The sequence below is a fragment of the Eublepharis macularius genome, chromosome 10 (genome assembly GCF_028583425.1).
Source record: "Eublepharis macularius isolate TG4126 chromosome 10, MPM_Emac_v1.0, whole genome shotgun sequence".
NCBI lineage: Eukaryota > Metazoa > Chordata > Lepidosauria > Squamata > Eublepharidae > Eublepharis > Eublepharis macularius.
This window is the reverse complement of record NC_072799.1, coordinates 29,967,798-29,987,465: the sequence shown is the minus strand read 5'-3', so window position 1 is coordinate 29,987,465 and position 19,668 is coordinate 29,967,798. Positions and strand designations below refer to the sequence as shown.

Here is a 19,668-nt window from a genome sequence, read left to right as displayed (position 1 = left end):
AGCAGAGAGTTCTGGTTTCTTGGTCCTTCTCGCCCTGGTCTCTGCATGTGGTTAGAGTGTTGAATTAAGTCTGAGGAGACACTTTAAATCCTCATTTGCCAGGAATCTCACAAGGGCTATTTCCACACAGCTCCATAGCACAGTTTTCAGGAGCATCCCCATGACACAGAGTTGCCATCTCCTCGCTCCTCTGCTCCCTACTTCCACTCACCTGGCCAGTACGGGGAAAGGCACCGAGGGAGAGCATTATTTACTGAATTCATCCCCTGCACAACCCAATAACTTCCATATCGTGCTAGAAAATGATACCATTTTCTGGTGTAATGGGTGGGTGTGGGAGCATGCCCCCAACTCCCCAGGTTGGCCCCTGGGGGCACTGGCACCCTAAAAAAAATGACATCGTCCTCTGATTCGCATGCTTTTGTGTTTTCATCTGCTTTGGTGAGACCTGTTTTGTACAATCTTTTTGGAAAGATTGCAATCAAAGAAGCTTTGAATGCAGGGCCATCCAAAAGATTTTTGCTACCCCCAGCAAATGACTTTGTGTCCACCTCACACTGTGAGGAAGCTGCTGCCTCTGCCCACCCAAAACTGCAGGTGACCTGCAATTACCCTTACCAGAGCCAGGGCTATGACTTGCCATGGTGCCATGTCTCCCAACAGGGGGAAATTGAAAAGCAAATGGCCCAGGAAAAAGCCCAGCCCATCCACAAGCCCACCCATGCCCAGTGGAGGGGAGGAAGCAGCAGGTTCACCTCAGGCTACCCACTGTAGCCACGGATTCTCACAGCAAACTTCAATGCTGCCGATGGGGCAGCAACAGGGCTGGTTTTGGCACACTCCTCCTCTGGCCTAGGTGTGCCTAATGGACAGGCCAACCCTGTTTGGATGCTATGTGGATGGGAAGGTATGCATTTTACAGGTCCTGCCCATACCAGCACCAATTCCCTTGTCTCATTCCCCACAACCACCATTTCTCCTCACAGTGGTGGACTTTTAAAAAAGCTTTTTTTTTAAAGTGGGAATTGCTAACTACTATAATTTTATCATGACCTATTGCCAAGATATACTAGTTCAAAGATTTAATTTTTTTAAAAAATTATACACACACACAGCAATAAGAGGGAGATACACACACACATATATATCTTCATCTTGTTGCAGAGTTACGTATAAGGGTAAAGATGTAGGCTGAATGTTTCCACAACAAAAAGGGATATGGATTAAGAAAGACCGACAGAAAAAAAGAAAGCTAGAAACTAATAAATTGTTGTAATAAATTGCTACAACATTATTGCACTATAGCAAAATATGAGTCACCCAATCCTTTTTTTCAAATGCCCTCCAGTTGCTAAGGAAGCAACAGTAGCTTCAGGTAGCTGATAGTACAAGGGAAATGCAAGGGAAAGTACTGTGTGGATGCTACATTGCCAATCTGCAGCAGCAAGGAACGCTACACAGAGAATCCTCTTGGTGAGGAAGTAGCCCGGATGACCTTGTCCTGTTGTCTTCTCTCCATCTAACCTACCTCAAAAGGAATATTATCACGATAAAACAGAGAAGGGGAGAAGAGCAACCTGAGCTCCCTAAAGCGTTTGTGTGTGTGTGTCGGGGGGGAGGATATGCTAAACTGTTTTCTATGTTACTACACTCATTCTTTTCTTCCATCACGATTACTTTTCCTAATCTCTAGACTTTGCAAACCAAAGTTCTAATCAGAACAGTTCAAAAGAAACCTTTTAAGCAAATGCAATTATTTTTATTCTTCTTGAGCATCAAGTCTAAGTTTCCTTGGAGAAAAACAAATAACTGTCTGACTGTGAGCCTTGTCATCTGACTAGAATACATTTATCCCACACTTTCCTCCAAAGAGCTCAGGGCAACATTTGTCATTTTCCCTTCTCCATTCTGTCTTCATAACCACCTAGTGAGGTAGGTATTAACTAGGAGAGAACAACTGGTCCAAGGTCACTCAGCAAACTTCACAGCAGAGTCAGCACTTGAACCCAGGACTCCTTGATACTAGATTCTGGGCATTAAACAACGTTGGCTTGTTATAAATGCTACAGGGCAAAACACTTTACAGCTCAATACCTGAGGTTCTCCACCGGTCAGAATTTTCAGGTGACTAGTGACTCTCTTGGACTTTTTACTAATGGAGTGAATATTCAGCCTTGAAAATTTCTCTTTCAGCGATTCATCTTCATCATTCTTCTTATACTTCAAGACTGCAATTATACAAATAATGTCAATGCTAACAATTTGCATTTACTGGGCTCCAGTCCAGCCCTACTTTCGTATGAAGCCATGTGAGACCAGAAAGCGGCACAGAGGTTATTTTCTGTACTCGTAGAAATAACAGAGATGATGGAAATCCTTATGCCCATATAAGCTTTTAAAAATCCATCTCTCTAATTGCAGCTCTTGTTTGCAGTCCTACCGCTGATGCTATTTATTGCGGGATGCATAATCCCATGCACTATAATAATTTCCTGGCCGTTGCCATCTAAATCCCTGGTGAGTCTGCCAGGGAAAAGCTCAAACATAACAAGAGAAATGCCTCACTGTATGATAGGTCTTAAGCAAATGCAAGCGGCAAATAGAGGACTTGAAGCACTTTGAGTATTTCAGGCCTCTTATCACTAGTTGGATGGAAACTTCATTCTCCGTGCTAGAACTTTAGCCCTTGTCTGAGACGGATGTGTTGACGAGCCATGCAGAAGATGCCTGGCCATTGGAGATGTGTCCCTTAAGTGATTTGTTAGCATCTATGGAAACTGAACCATGTGAGCAGATACACTGGCTGGTATGGCAGAAGCCACAGAGCAGCAACAACCACCAGAAAGGCATGAGGAAAGTAGGCCTAATCAGGGCTTTTGTTCAGCAGGAACGCGGTGGAACAGAGTTCCACCACCTCTTGAAAATGGTCACATGGCTGGTGGCCCCGCCCCCTGATCTCCAGACAGAGGGGAGTTCAGATTGCCCTCCGTACCGCTGAGTGGCACGGAGGGCAATCTAAACTCCCCTCTGTCTGGAGATCAGGAGGCGGGGCCACCAGCCATGTGACCATTTTCTCTGAGGGCAATTTAAACTTTTAACCCCCCCCCTTGTTCCAGCTGACCCAAAGTGATGTCATTGTGCGGTCCTGAGTTCCACCGCCTCTTTTCCCAGAACAAAAGCCCTGGGCCTAATCCATAAAGGTTGCTTCCACACGGGATGATTCCGCATTCCGTCCTCACTGCTGCTGTGAAAACAGAGGCATTGGCAGCAGTAACGCAGCGTCCACCTGCGGGTGTTTCCCACAGTATCCCCTTAGCCCTGTCCACATGTTCCAGTGAATGCACTTACAATCTGCATGTACATGTGTTTGTAAGGAAGAGCCAACATGTGATAACTTTACAAATGAAAAAAGGATGCAGTACCTGGATAAACGTTCAGTTTCAATCATGCTTCAGCAGAACATGCATTGACTATCATGGGAGAAGAATTACTCAATGCCCATATAAAGAACAATCAAGTGTACACTCTACATGGGTTGCACCTGCTTTGGCTGTAATTTACAAACAGAGCGCTTGCCTTTGCCACTCACCCGCCCCCTCCACATCACTGCCTGCTGGTGTTTGGTTTTTTTTTCCAAAAAAGGGCTAGTAGCTATATTGCTCAAATGTAACAAACCTACAGTAGTATATATACGACCAAGAAAAATATAGCTGGGAAAATGCCCACTGATGTCGGGAAAGGCAGGCCAGAGGAGGAAAGGTGCCAGACAAAGGAGGTGCTGGAGGTGGGCAGGAAAGGGCACCTTCCGAGCCATACTTTCCCCAAACTTGTTCTAGCCTCTATATGAAATACAAAAACACCAAATCAAAGGCAAGTTGGGGGAACTGTACAGCAGAGCGGGCGACCACATGGTGATGTTGTGCAGAAGCCCCCAAAACAACCCCAGCAGGGGAGGATGTGGAGGCCTCCATCTGGAAGCAACCCAAGGCTTGGTTCAAATGTTATAGCCAAGCCATAGTTTATACACTCTTACCACCCATCACACGCTCCAAACCACCATCATTCCGTACACTCCAATCAGAACTTGCTGTAATGGCTATTTCAAACCATAGGTTTCTTGCAGACCAGAATTGAATAGTTATTTGGACAGCAGACTATGACTGCCACAAAGCAATCACACAGGAGGGAACTGGATCCTGTGAGAAGATGAAGGCCTGAAACACTTGCCTGCTTTTGGATCGGGCATGATGTTTGGAATAAATCAGTGAGTGATTCCGCACATGTTGGATAATGCACCTCCAATCCTCTTTATAGATCATTTGGAATGGATTTTTTTGTGTGCGGAACAAAAAATCCACCTCAAACGATTGATAAAGTGCATTGAAAGTGCATTATCCAATGTGTGCGGAATCAGCCTATGTTTCTTCCGCTTTCCGTGCTCCAAACTGCACTGCATCCGTATAATCTGAAACAGAAAAATACACTGCCTCCCTCTTACCTAAATCCTTCCTTCTTTTGAGTTCATTGATGTTCATGTTCATGATTTTCACAGCAGCCAGTGCCTCTTGCAGAGCTTTGTGGTCTGGGTGGGACACAGGTGTCGAATTCAAAAGCTCACATAGTAACAAAGGATATTTCATCACACGCTGTATTGGTTTGATCATCAGAGATCCCATGTCCAGTAAATTTGGTTTCCCCCTGCCATTTAAACAACAACCATGTTAAGCAAACAGTTCCTGAAAATGATGAACAAAAACACTATTTTCTCATAATGGCACCTTGCACCACTAGTCCAAATATATAAAATGATCCTGTGGGCAAACTAATTTGGTTAGCGAACGTATGTGAGTTTTGGAAGAACGCGCAACCATTCTGAAGGGGCATTATTAAAAAGACAGTGTATATCCCTACACTGGTTAATGAATTATATCATCTATTGTTTCATGATCTGTGTGACTAATGCCTCCCGCTGATTGATGCGTTGGGAAGCACAGTCCTGTATGTTAATTTGAAACTGTGGCATCGCACAGGCCTACCAATGGATACTCAGGGCAGTTTACAAGATTAAAAAACACAGGACTTAACAATAGGCTAAAAACAACAACAGTAATAAAAGCAGCACAAAATGATACTAATTACTAAAAATACTGACCGTAGCACAGCAGTGAGAAAGGAAGCAGTAAAAAAAAAAACCCAAGGCGATAAAAACAAACCCACAGAGGGACCATTGCCTGTTTTGCATGCAGAAGGTCCCAAATTCAATCCACAGTATCTCCAATTAAAAGGATTAGGGAACAGGTGATGTGAAAGACCTCAGCCTGAGACCTTGGAGAGCAGAGAGTACTGATGTGGATAGACCAAAGGCCTGACTCAGTATAAGGCACACTCATGTTCAGTGCTGAATTACAGAGTAGGACTTTGCAGCTAGAAAAAGATATTCCCTATCCTGGGCTTAACTGACCCATAGTTTACTCAGCCCCAGACTTTAAATTCCCTGTAAAATAAAAATCCAAGAGTTTCTGATTAAGTTTTTTGCAGCGAGGCTCAACCCCTAGAATGTGGTGAATAGCAACTGAAACACTTGCAGCAGGTGAATTAACTAACATTTTGTTGTCTTTGGAAGTGATGTATTTGCATATTTAAGCTTTCCTCCCCTAGAAGCTGCTACTAATTAAACAAGAGTTCAGAGGGGGGTGGGTTTAATCCTACATCGTGGGCTTTTAAAACATCTCTTGGTATCCTCAAACCTTTCACTCTTGTTTCCCTCCTCTTCAACATTGCCATACTCTGGGGGAGGGAGCAACCCAAGAGAGATGTTTCCTTCGTCTTTGTAGACATTATTGAGGAAAGCTATTCCGCCCCCCCCCCATCACTTTCCTCACCTGCAATAATTGTTTTTGAAATATAAATATTTGAAAAAACTTTATTTTTTGCAGTGTGTATGCCTAACAAAGTCTATAAGGGCGAGTGGATGGTTGCTTGGGAGAACTGCTGGTGAGTATCAGAGGTTCTAGGTTTGTCAGCTGCCTGGAGAAAGACGTCCAGCCTCTTTAATAGATGTATAATGTGAGGAAAGGAGCAACCAAGTAACACTAAAAATAACGCCCCATTTAGGTTCTATTAAAGGGCCAGGGCATTTTTTTTTCCTCCAAGTAGTTGGCAACTCTGATCAGAGAAGATGCCTTGAGCAGTGAGTCTAGGTTAAGATAAATGTCCCAGAACAAAACAAGACAGACAGATGGCAGGAGAGCATTTGTGAGTCTGAATTCTTGGTCTTATGTTCTCTCTCTGTGTGTGTGTTTACATTAGGACTGCCAGCTCCAGCTTGGGAAATACCTGGAGATTTGGGGTCAGAGCGTGAGTAAGGTGGAATTTGGGGATGGAGTCCACAGGGATGTGATGCCATAGAGTTCATCCCACCAAAGCTGCCATTTCCTAAAGGGAAACTTATTTCTGCAGTTTGGAGATCAGTTATAATTAGGGCTGCCAGGTCCCCTGGGGGAACAGGGGGCAGTGGGGGGTACTTAGTGTTTAAACAATCGGCTCCTGGTGCAACCAATTGCTTCCATATTATGCTGGAAATGATGTCAGTTTGGTGTAGTGCTTAAGAGTGCGGGACTCTAATCTGCAGAGCCGGGTTTGATTCCCCACTCCTCTGCTTGAAGCCAGCTGGGTGACCTTGGGCTAGTCACAGTTCTCTGGAGCTCTCTCAGCCCCACCCACCTCACAGGGTGTTTTGTTGTGGGGATAATAATGGCATACTTTGTAAACCACTCTGAGTGGGCATTAAGTTGTCCTGAAGGGCGGTATATAAATTGAATGTTGTTGTTGTTGTCATTTTCTGGCAACACAGGAGTGCTGCTCATTTCAGCTACATGCCTCCCAAATGGAGTGCACATGTAGTCAGCTGGTTCCGTACCTCCCCCGCACCAGCCAAGTAGGTTCAAATCCCTCTTTCATTTTATCTTCACAACAACCCTGTGAAGTAAGTTCAGCTGACAAGAAGTGAACCATTCTAATGGCAGAGTAGGGATTTGAACCCAGATATCACAGATGCTAAGAGTCTGAGGTCGAATCCACATTACTCATTCTAAGTCGCATGTTCCCCGCATTCCCCACGCAATCCTGAGTGCCGGTCACATTACCTCATTAAACAGACGCATTTCATTCGCATTTCTCCCGAATATGTGGTCACAGGTTTTCAACGGGAGTTTCACGGTGGCCGTGAACGGGCCAATGTGCAATTTACGCAGTTTTTTAAAAAACCACCCCCCTTCCTGTCTCTCCGGCCGTTCCGAGAGTTCCTATTGGCTGATTCAACTTGCAAGTGCTCCGTAGTCTGCAAAAGACTGTTTTTGACTTCATAGCATTGGATTTATTGATTATGCTGTTTCTGAATCAAATCTGGTAGTTTGAAAAATCATTTTGGGGTGAATCCATCCTCAGAACGGACTCGCGAAACTTCCTTTTTAACTGTTTTTTATGTTTTTTATTTTATATTACTGTAATATCGAAATTATGAAACTTCAGTAAAATTCAGGCACTGAACTGTCCTGCATAGGAAATGCCCACAAAAGCTTCCCACATGCTTCCAAATTTCCAAAAAAGAAACGGGAGAGAGCCATCAGTGCTGTCAGTGGGGGAAAGAGAGGCATCGTTATCTTCAATGATGTTTCTTTATAAGGCAGGATCGAAATAACGGAAAAGTGCGCTCAAAAAAATAAAAAAAAATGGGTGGAGAAAAAAAGGTCCCGCCCAAAAAAGCGGTTTTCGAGCGGCCGTGTGACCGGAGGGACGCGCGAGAAAGACGGATTGGAAGCAGGAATGTGAACGAAGAGGAAAAAATCGTGGATTGGAGGCAAACGGAAGATATCCGATAAACATGCGGGTAATGGGTGAATGTGGATTCGACCTGAAACTCATACCACTGCTCTGCATGAAGGCCTGATACATCTGGATGGCGCTGCTCAAAAGGGAGGACTTTTAAGCAAACGCAGCACTACAACTTATATGAGCAATGTGCTTTGTGTGGGCTCTGTCCTCAGGCCCCATTTTTGGGCCCTGCCCTGATGCCAGAGAATTCTTTTTTCAGCCCTTTCTCTCTTCCTTGCTGAATTTTTGCTTATGTGGCACTACTGAATTTTTTAAAGCCTTAAAATTGTTGTCGTTTTCCATGAACCCTGCCCTCGCCCATGCATATCTTTAAAAGCTGCTTCTTGAATGAGGTGAGGGAGATTTTATTCCGCAATCACCCTTTGGATACCTGTCTAAGTGATAAACAGCTCTCCGCTTGTATATCTGCATGACACAGTTTAGCAATATGGTTTGAAAGATAGCAGGTTGGCTAGCAGACAATGACTCCCAGGGGTGTACCAACACTACCAAGTTCAACCCATCCAATTCTGCCCAGTTAGATTACCCAGCGATAACTGTTCTCCTTAGATTAGTCACTATTTTAACACACATCTTTAGCATTACCCTATAACTCCTGAGAGAGTGTGCCCTTGCCATGTCAGTTAAAACAGATGCAAAACAACTTGTGACATCCATGGTGCAGTAAATTAACTTGATAATTCATTCGCGATGCTTCTTCAGCCACGCAATTTCCTCATGAATTTTGTTAAAAATCTAAGTAACCACAATAATCTCTTAGCAAATCACTGCTGTTCCTTTTTGCCCATATTAAGGAAGCTGGCTTAGCTCTAATAATATCCATCCACTCCCTCTGCAGATGGCAGGTAACAGAATGAAATCACAGACAGAACAGCAGCACACACTCACACAGAAGCCCAACACAGCTGCGAACTGTATCAGCCCCACGTGCATTATGTGAGCTCCTTGAGAGAAGGCAGGGTACAAATGCAAGACAATTTTTTTTTCACAAAACCCTAACTAATCAGTAAATTCATCTATACATCCATTTTACCCCACCCTTCCCCAGGCATCTCAAAGCAGCCTACAGGACTCTTCCCCCCATGTTTTAGCCCTACAACAAACATGTGAGGTAGGTCAGGCTTAAAGGGAATAACTGACACAAGGTCAGCCAGGGAGCTTCATGTCTGAGCGTACATTGGAACCCAGGTCCTAATCCAACCCCTACACCACACTGGCTGAAATATCATTTGAAAAAGTCTCTTTATGTGACTCCTTATAACTCCCATCCACCTACCCACACTTCTCTTTGCATACATAAAACACAAACAGAAGCAGGCATCCTTCTGTAGCTCTACTAGCGCAAGCCTAAACAAATAGCCAAGCTGCAAGTGATGCCTGACACAGGTTGGACACTTGTCAGCTTCCCTCAAGTTTTGATGGGAAATGTAAGCATCCTGGTCTTACAGCCTGGCTCTCCATTTAATAGTTTACAGAACTCTGCCCCCCCCCCACACACCCAGCAGAGGGAAAGGGGGGCGCCCAGCGAGAGCATGACACCTGCACTCCCCTCCCGACAGCATGTTCTCCCTCCCATAGACTGATGCTCTGTAAACTTCAATTAAATGGAGAGCCAAGCTGCAAGACCAGGACGCCTACATTTCCCATCAAAACTTGAGGGAAGCTGACAAGTGTCCAACCTGTGTCAGGCGTCACTTGTAGCTTGGCTCAAAGTTACATCTTTCTAGGCCCATTGACTTCAGTGGACTTAGAGGGGCATAATTCTGCCTGGGACTGCGTCACAAAAGGCTCAAATAGGCAACCAGCACAATCCACAGCTAAGGACCAGAGTGACATACTAGTTTGAGACCCAGGTTATAAGCCCACTGTTAACTATAAAGCTCATTAGTACGCTCCTGTACTAATTTACTTTTCCAGATGTTATCTGGGCAAAAAAAGCTGAAGATTTTCATGGCATGGAGGTAAATACCATCACCTAGAAAATAGCATCCCATTAAACTTTTGTTAATGGGTCCTGATTTTTTTTCTCCAGGCAGCTGGCAACACTAACTGTAGCTGGGGTCCACTGCTACAGTATACGTCGCATAGGTATTCAGCCCTGCACTGGATCAAATGAAATTATTTGGGCATAGAATTATCTAGGCGATTTATCTTCACAGCTTAGGGGAGCTGCTGACTCATAATTAAGCACCGTACCTGTTTATACCAAAATGCAAAACTATCCCCTCAAGACCATTTTGGTTTAAGTGTAGCCAGGGCTTTTTTTCAGCAGGAATGTGGTGGAACGGAGTTCCGGAACCTCTTGAAAATGGTCACATGGCTGGTGGCCCCGCCCCCTGATCTCCAGACAGAGGGGAGTTTAGATTGCCCTCCATGCTGCTCATTTTCTTTGAGGGCAACCCACTGAGTTCCACCACCTCTTTTCCCAGAAAAAAAGCCCTGAGTGTAACCACGCAGTTTTCTGTGACTGTCAAAATTGTTCACAGGCTCTCATGGCAGTATTTATTCTATTAATCAGCAGCACACTATCTTTACTATAAGTTCTGGGCTCAGCATAGAGCTTAGAAAGAGGGTTGCCATAAAGCTGGTATGTCTAATAGACACGCATTTCTCGAGCAGGCTTCTACAAGCTGAAATACTCATTAGGATTTCCAAGATCAGGGGCTGTTACTGTGCTTAGACGTTGCATGGTGGAAGGTTTTGTGCATCTCTTCTTTAATCGCAACAGGCCCACCTATAAACTGCCCTGTGAAAGGTTATTGCTTATGAATTATTGACTGATTTGCATTCTGCATGCTGCTCACAGTTTATGGCATCTATTTTTGAAGGTGATAAGTGCACATTAATTTGTAGAAATGCAGAGTAAGCAGTTGTTACATAGCTGTGCTATTTCTACACACACACACACACACACACACACACAAACACACACACACACATATGAAGGCACTCAAACACAATTGCTTAAGCTTCATATACAGCATTTAAACTTAGAATGTCATAACCTTTGATAGATTCTACTCCAGTTTTGGTTTTGAGATCCCAATGAAAAATTCCTTCTAGAACCCCTCCTGTTACAAAGACACAGCCGCAGAATAGGGTCGCCACTGGACAAGAAATGCCTTGCCTCTATAAAAGAGGCTTAATGTGTGGATGTGGGCAGTTGAAATATTTCATAGCATAGTAAGGGCCAGTGTAGCATGGCAGTCAGAGTGTTAGACTAGGCTCTGGAAGCCTCAGGTTTGAATCCCCGGCTGTTTCCACATGTCCCCCTCTCCCAAAAAATGGCACAAAACTTACGGAACGGCACGCCTTCATAGCACGATTTTCCATCATGAATTCGCTTCGTGGAGCATTTTCTGACGTCATCGCGCCACAAACCAAAGTCATGTCAGGAAATCGTGCCATGAAGGCGTGTTGGTCCATAAGTTTTGAGCCATTTTTTGGGAGGGGGAGAAGACGTGTGGAAACGGCCCCCACTTTGCCATATAAATTTGTGGGTGACTTTGGGCCAGTTACACACACAGGGTTGTTGTGAGGTATAAAATGGAGGGGAGGATAAAAATGTAAGCTGGTTTGGGTCACCACTTGGGAAAAGAGCAGGGTATAATGAAGTAAATAAATAAAACAATATCGCCTGGTAAATAACATCACATTATGCCTCTGTTAATGGGGATTTTTATCTATCTTCTTGGCAAGACCTCCTTGGAATCATATGACTAGAAACATCTTGGCCATCTTATGAACCCCTAAAGCAGGGGACCCCCACCTTTTTGAGCCTGCTGGCAAGTTTTGAATTTTGACACACTGTGTGAATGCAGCAACAAAATGGCTGCCATAAAATAGTTGCAACAGGCAGCAGAGCCAGCCACAAAATGGCTGCTACAGCTCACACAGTGAAGATCTTTGTGCTGCGGAAGCAGTTTTTGCCAAAGCAATGTTTTTAAAAATCTGCTCAGCCAATCTAATCTCCAGTGGGTGATCAGAGGCTGTGCTTGGCAAAAGCCTCATCTGGCCCCACCCACTTTCTAAAAACAGTTGGTGGGCATGAGGAAAGGTGTCAGCAGGCAAAATGGTGACAACTGGAACCATGTTGGGGACCACCGACGTAGAGTGACTTGAATCTCTGGAATTTTGTTCTGTAAATGAATATAAAGGCTAGAGAAAGCAAGTAAATTTTTCTTAGCAGACAAGAGTCCAGCAATAACTCTATCCATTGCTGAATTCTTGGCTTATGTGTGGAAGTCAAGGGTAATATTTTATAAAGCCTCCTACGACTGTGCTGTATCTTGAGATAATTTTGCTGTCTGGGGACACGATTGTGCTGCCCTATGAACTTATGCTATAACATTTCTTCTGTTCCGTCTGTATTATTTATGCCAATAAAGGTCGTTGCTGTGTGAGAAATCAAGTAGGAAAGACAGAGAGAGAGAGAGAGAGAAGACTTTCTCCAACTGTGTATACATGTTGCATTTAGGAGCAGTATACCCATAGCTCTCTTACAAAAAGAGATCACTATTCATGACAGAATGGGGATTCAAACCTGGTTCTCCACATACTAGTCCACCACCAGTATACCACGCTGGCTCCAGAGTAGACATGGGCACAAACCGAAAAACTTAACCACCTGATTTGTGGTTTGTTGCTATTCCACGAACCAGGAACTTCCACGAACTTCTACCAGTTCATTAATCAGTTTGTTGTTCATAGTTCGTGGAATTCAAACACCCGGCGCTGGGGTGTTTGAAACTGACAGCCCCCTTCTCCTGTCGCCCTGAAGAGGCAGGAGAAATCTGTCAGTTTCAAAACACCCCACGCAGGCTTCATCCGATCAGGTGAAGCTGGTGCGAGGCATGTGAAACCTGTTCTCCTGTCCCCCGAGTAGCAGGAGAATGGGGCTGTCAGCATCACTCACCCTGCACCAGCTTCAGCCCATCAGCTGAACCCAGCGCACGGTGAGTGAAACTGACAGCCCCTTTCTCCCACCGCCCGAGTGGGAGGAGAACGAGAGCTGTCAGTTTGACAGGCCCTACGCCAGGTTCAGTCCATGGGCTGAGGCTGGCTCAGGGTCTGTCAAACTGACAGCTCCCATTCTCCTGCCACTCAGGGGACAAGAGAACAGAGCTATCAGTTTCATTCACCCCACGCTGGGTTCAGCCCATCAGCTGAACCCAGCATGGGTTGTGTGAAACTGACAGCCCTGTTCCCTTCCACTCGGGCAGCAGGAGAACGGGGCTGTCAGCTTCACTCACCCCACTCCAGCTTCAGCCCATCGGCTGAACCCAGCACAGGGTCTGTGAAGCTGACAGCTCCTTCTCCTGCCGCTCAGGCAGCAGAAAAAAGGGGCGGTCAGTTTCACTCACGCCGCACCGGCTTCAACCCATTGGCGGAACCCAGCATGGGGTATGTGAAACTGACAGCCCCATTCTTCTGCCACCCGAGCAGCAGGACAATGGGGCTGTCAGTTTCACACACGATCAGCGGTGCCAGCCTGTCTGGCTTTACAAATTGCTGATGACTCGCACGAACCGGATCAAAAAAGTTGTGGAGTTTGTGGAAAACACGGTCCCACAGACCGCATTTTCACGAACCACAAATCGGCCTGGTTCGTGCGCTTTTTTGCTTGTGTTGTGATTCGTGCCCACCTCTACTCCAGAGTGCTACCAGTATACAGATCCAGTAGATGGATTGAGGGAGGAGCATATATTCCAAATTCCAGAAGCTTTGAATTTTTGAAATGATACTTCAGTAATGTAATAAGAAAAGTACCAGATGCAATTTCTACATGGGCTATCTGCCCCATGATTCAATGCTGTGTTAGAAATCAAGGGTTTTTTTCCCAGCTTCCCTACAACATCATGGTGCATTTGGGTACATTCCAGGGTCTCCCCAGCTTTTCTCCAGTATTTCTCAAATCTGCTTTGTTGTGAAGTTTTGAGAAAGATAACAGTAAAGCTTGGATGGTTGCCATGTGAGTAGAAACGTTTAGATTTTCCCGCCCATGTGGCAGTCATTTTCTCTCACACTGTTCCCGTGGAGGCCATTTCCTCCACCCGCCATCCGAGGCTCTTATTTTAATTGGCAAGTGAATATTGTTATATTAGTATAACAGTATGTGTAGCAGGTTCTCAGAATTCCAGGTTTTCCATTTTTAAAAAGTATGTGCAGATTACTAGTATGATTAAAATCTTTTCAGTCAATCAGAAAGCAGATTATAAAATATGACAACATTTGAGATTTTGCTTTACAAAAAAGATGGTACATACCCTTCTTCGTATATCTTTCTGCAAAGAAGAAAAAATCAGAGGTGTTAGTACCCTCCATATAAAGTGCATTAATACAGAGTTACTATGGCAGCTTACAATAAATCAAATCAAATAAACACTATTATCATAAAATTCAATAGAACCATAAAATACAAAACAGCCACAAACACTCTATTGTTAAATAATGTTTTTTTTTTTAAAAAAGTAATAATAGCCAGGGTACAGCATCCAAAACAGAATAATATCTTCATAGAATAATCAGCTAGGATTGCAAATTGCCTGGAGAAAAAAATGTTCCACACTTTTAATATAGGTTTAACGGGAGTGTTGCTTTTGCTGCCTATTTCCACACATTAAACCTCTATTAATGAGAGAGGACATTTTTTTTCTCCAGGCAATTGGCAACCCTGAATCTAGTTCGAATTCTAATGAAAGGGGTTGTCGTTGTTTTAAACTATACTTCTCAGGGTGTGATCCCATGCAGTTACTGCAGTCTAAGCCCAAAGATTTCAGTTGGTTTAGACTGAAATTCACATGCATAAAACTGTATTTTAAATTGGGGTACAAACAACCTGAAAGGGAAAAGGCCCTGTCCCTTTAAGAGAGGCTTTATCTAGCTGGCAATATTATGTACTTCTGTGAAATGAAAAGCTTCAGCTGCCAATTTCCACACATTAAACCTCTGTAAAAGAGACAAAACATTTTTTCTCCAGGTTAGTGGCAATCCTAAGGATAAAACTTTGAAATAAGGCACCAGATATGCACGCTGGGAAATTTAGTCTGCCACTGAGAAGGCCCTGTAGTATATACTTACCCCACTGAGCTCAGACATAAAGCTGAGAATCTTTAGTTGATCTAAGCCCATGGGTAGGTTCATGTTCGAGAAGGAAGTCCTTGATATTTAGCTCATTAAAGGTTATGGCCAGCACTTTGAATTGGGCCCAGAAACAAAACAGGAGCCAGCGATGTGGAATAAAGTCTGGTATAACATGTGCAGAGAGAATTACCTCTGTCAACAAATGAGCAGCCACATTTTGAACCACCTGACATTTCTGAAAACTTTTCAAAGATACATAGAGCCAGGGGTCATTTCATAGAAAAAGAGCTGGAGGAACTCATTAGCATAACTCATTAGCATATGCCATGCCTCTTGTCATCACTGGAAGTGTGTCATTGGCATAACTGATTTGCATGTGCCACACCCCCTGACATCACCTATCCTGGCTGTTTTGGACCCAATCCTGGCCATCCAGGGCCGAAATTGGGCCCAAAATGGCAAAGGGGGGTTGAAAATGGCCGAAAAGGGGCCCAAAATGGTCAGGATTGGGCCATTGCTGAGTGGGAGAGTAATCCACCACCCATCAGAGGCCCGATCTGGGCCATTTCAGCCCCAATCCAGGCTGAAACGGGCCCAAAATGGCTGAGAGTCAGGTGGGCGGGGCCTCCTGACATGTGACCTCTTTGGGGAACTGCCAGAACTGCGTTCCTGCGCATTCCCCCTCAAAATGAGCCCTGCATAGAGCTCATTACAATAATCCATCTGGGAAGTCATCAAGGCGTGCACAAATACGGCCAGGCCTGTTTTTTCCAAGAAAATACTAATAGCATAATAGCACATTTGTGTGGCGTTCAGTTGCACTGAATTCAGCGCAGCTAGGCTACGAAGAGTGCTGCTGAGCCTGCCAGGCACACAAAATAGTCATCTGTACTCTCACCCACTGCCAGAATAATAAGATACCTTACAAAAGAGAAATTTTTTGCAGATGCTCTAGATTCACTTGGGCTAGGTATAGAAGTCGGAAAGCGAGTGATATATCTGATCCTATATCTTCCTGAGAGATCAGTACATAACAGGAAAGGACCATAACGAATCATGTTTGGGGAAAAGGCCCAATAAATTTCTGAACAGCTTTGCTTAATGGAAGGATGAGGATTTTACGATGATGATCATTCAAGTCAGATACAGATGTACTCCATGTAATAAAAAGATGCCCTTCTTGAGTTTAAGATGGAGCATCCCTGAAGCAGCCTCTCTAGGAAGCCTGCTTTGGCGTCAAGTTGGAGAGACTTTCCATTTTCAATCTTCCCTAGTAAGAGAGAATATATATTCATGTTTCCAGGAAACCATTATAAGCCTGAACTCTCAGGAGACCCCATAAAACTCAGGGTTTATAAGAGGAATTTCATTGACATCCATATAAACCCTCTCACATCAGACCATGGGTGGAAACAATCACTGGGAAAGAACTCACTTTAAAGCTTGTAAGCAATCTCTTAAATGTTGCTTCAGCTCCTCGTCCTTTTCATAGGACTCCAGCAGGATGTGTGCATCATCATGGTGGTAACAGTAGACCTTATATGTGTCTTCTAACAAGTCTTTAATCTGCAAGAATGCTCCCCCTGTTCAAAGCACAAGCAAGAAATCAAATCCAGTCATGGCATCTAGGGTGAAGGTACACTCATATATATGGGGCACATGTTTCATCACAGTCCAACACATCCAAGCCCTAACTGAGGTGGAGAATCAAGATCATGTTGTCTTATCCTGCTCTCTTTTCCTCCTCCCTCCAGTGGCACACTCCCATCTTTGGTTTGAGTACTGGATATGGTTGATGCTGACATCTAGGTGGGCCTGGAGATCTCCCGGGATTACAACTGATCTCCAGACAACAAAGGTCAGTTCCTCTGCAGAAAATGGCAGCTTTGGAGGCTGGACTCACTTGAATCATACTCCACTGAATTCCTTCCCGTCCCTAAACCTCGCCCTCCTTGGGATCCACCCCCCTAAATCTCCAGAAATTTCCCAACCCTGAGTTGGCAGTCCTAGCACTGAACTTCCCATGTACACGGGGGCCTATAAGGATTGCCAGCTCAGTTGGGGGTGGGGGGTGGGGAACGTCCTGACTTGTTCTTCAGAAGGGCCCTGCCAGATCAGACAAGTCCAACATTGTGTTTCACACTGGGGCAATTTTTAGTGATTCTGGAATCCTGGACAAAAATCCAGGATGGGTCCCCAAAATCGCTGCTGCCACCACCACCCTGCCAGGCAGTGCCATGCTTAACCTTTGCCACTAGGATTCAAGGAAGGGGTGCCCCTCATCCCATGTGAAGCAGATGGGAGTTCCCATTGCAACCAGAAGCTGGTTGGCTGAGCTTTGGATGAAGTGGGTGTGAGTTGCTGGATTCCTTGATCCATTGGTGGTCATGGGAGGTCAGCCCCTCCACCCAGTGCTAGGCTTAGGGCAGATGTCCCTGTTGCCCATTGGTTAAGCCTGCCCCTGGTGTCACACAGTGGCCAACCAGTTTTTCTAGAGGGCAAACAAACAGGGAATGGAGGTTCTCCCCTTAAATGTTGTCTTGTAGCACTGGTACCCAGAGGTTTACTCTATCTGTATATAGAGGTTGCCTTTAGTCTTCATGCCTTGCAGCCTTTGAGGGACGTATTCTCCATGAACCTGTCTAAACTAGGGTAGCCAGGTGGCTACAGCAGGAGACTTCCTGCCTGGGTACCCATGGCCCCTGCTAGCGCTCAGTGGAGCAGCAGAAGCACATTTGGAGAGAAAACTGGCATTGTTGCCAACACTCCAATGTTGCTTCCAGCCCAAACCTAATGTTGCTTCCAACTCAAACCCAACAATAGAAAACAGTTCAAACGCTGGTAATCCTGGGGTTCACATACATGTTGGACATTTAAATACGAACTGCAAATCAGAATACAACATGCCAATGCCAGATGAATGCAGGGCAAAGCAAACATATGATGGGAATTAGGGCAGGCTGGCATAATTCATATCCACCATTTCCATATGACAATCTTCATATCAAAATGTGAATTGCCACCATGGAAAACTGTTAGTTAATATAAACTGATATGGAAGGTTTAACTGAGATATCTCTGTAACAATTCATTCACACATTCAAATCATCAGTTGCTGTTGCAATCCTCTAGTGACAAATGTGCATTATTATTATTATTTATTATTATTTCGATTTATAAACTGCCCATCCTCAGGGGCTCTGGGCGGTGAACAACAGTTAAAATCAAGAAAAACAAGAAAACAATAATTCTAAAATCAACATACAATAAACAATAATAAAATAAAATAACCAAATACATTAAGGTGCAACGGTGGGGAGAAACCCCCACCCCAAAGGTGGGAGGCTGACATGGCACCACCCCCTTCAACCACCAAACGCCTGGCAGAACAGCTCTGTCTTACAGGCCCAGTGGAACGATAATATGTCCCGCTGGGCCCGGGTGTCCATTGACAGAGTGTTCCACCAGGCTGGGGCCAGGACTGAAAAGGCCCTGGCCCTGGTTGAAGCAAGGCGGGCTTCCTTAGGGCCAGGGACCACCAGTAAACATTTATCCGCTGATCGAAGCGGTCAGAGGATAAAGCATGCTTGAATCAACCATGGTGGTGACTCATGGCAGAACATCTGAGCTTCGTTTGTGAAAAAGGCTGGTGTGATGAAAATTCTGTGTTAGATAAGGATTTGTGGTATCTGATTCACACATACAGTTCTCTGCTTGACACTGCTCAGTCATCAAAGGAGAATAGAAACATGTGAACCAATCCTAACAAAGGGTATTTTGCTCTTGCCCAACTTCAGTGATATCTTTCTTTTTTAAAAAATTCAAATCCTCCTTGTGTACCTTCTAGTAGTTAATATGCATATCTAAGCTTTTCAGTAGTGTTTTATGTGGGCTTAAAAGCATCATTCAAAAGAACAACAAAAAATCCTGAGGGAAAAGAATAAAATGTTTCAGAAAACACAACTTTGTCCATAGGTCTGTAGCTGAATATAAACTGGATTTTATAGCAAGAATTATAACTATTCATTGCTAGTCTACTAAGATTTAGCTTCTTCCTATGTCTTGCGATACTTCAACAGTGCTTTGAAAAACTAGGACTGTTTTCTTTCTCTGACTGTGGGAAACACAAATACCACCGCTTGGAAAATTATCTGACAGCCTGATCCTAATTATTTTTACTTGGAAATAAGGTGCCTACACTTAAGTGCAGTTTGAGCAGAGATTCCTGGTTTGTTGTGCCATAAATGTATTTATGCAGATCCAAGTTCCATGGGTAATACCAGCAAATAGTATCCAAGGATGTAGAGTCTAGACATAAATTCTCTGGAACAGTGCTGGTAATATATTGTTGCATTTGGAAGCTCTGACTCTTGAAAACTCATACCCTGGACATCTAGTTGGTCTATAAGGTGCTACTGGACCCAAATCTTGCTGTTGTTCGAACTGTCACTGATATAGATATTTATATCAAAATTATCAGATAGAATTTATATGCCACCTTTCCAGAGAGCTGCTCTAGGAGGCCCACAATATAAACACAATACAACAATAAAATAATAAAAATAAACATATAAATTACTGAGTTTAAAACCCGCAACAAAACAAAAAGACCTTACTAGAGGCATACAATGTAGCATAAGAACAACATTCAGGGCTTAAAATGGTTTCCATAAAACAGCTCTTATGCTACAA

The 19,668-nt window shown here is 44.2% G+C and overlaps 1 protein-coding gene across 1 annotated transcript in view; it reads right to left on the bottom strand.

Moving 5' to 3' along the window:
- The window catches only part of ARHGEF38 (Rho guanine nucleotide exchange factor 38), a 68,962-nt gene that overhangs the window by 20,814 nt on the left and 28,480 nt on the right, over positions 1 to 19,668 (bottom strand). Inside the window, exons 4-7 of the mRNA XM_054990300.1 lie at positions 16,412 to 16,559; positions 14,160 to 14,177; positions 4,499 to 4,698; positions 2,095 to 2,228 (exon numbers count right to left, since the gene is read on the bottom strand). Coding sequence (XP_054846275.1) covers positions 2,095 to 2,228; positions 4,499 to 4,698; positions 14,160 to 14,177; positions 16,412 to 16,559 — 500 coding nt within the window. The remainder of the gene's footprint in view (positions 1 to 2,094; positions 2,229 to 4,498; positions 4,699 to 14,159; positions 14,178 to 16,411; positions 16,560 to 19,668) is intronic.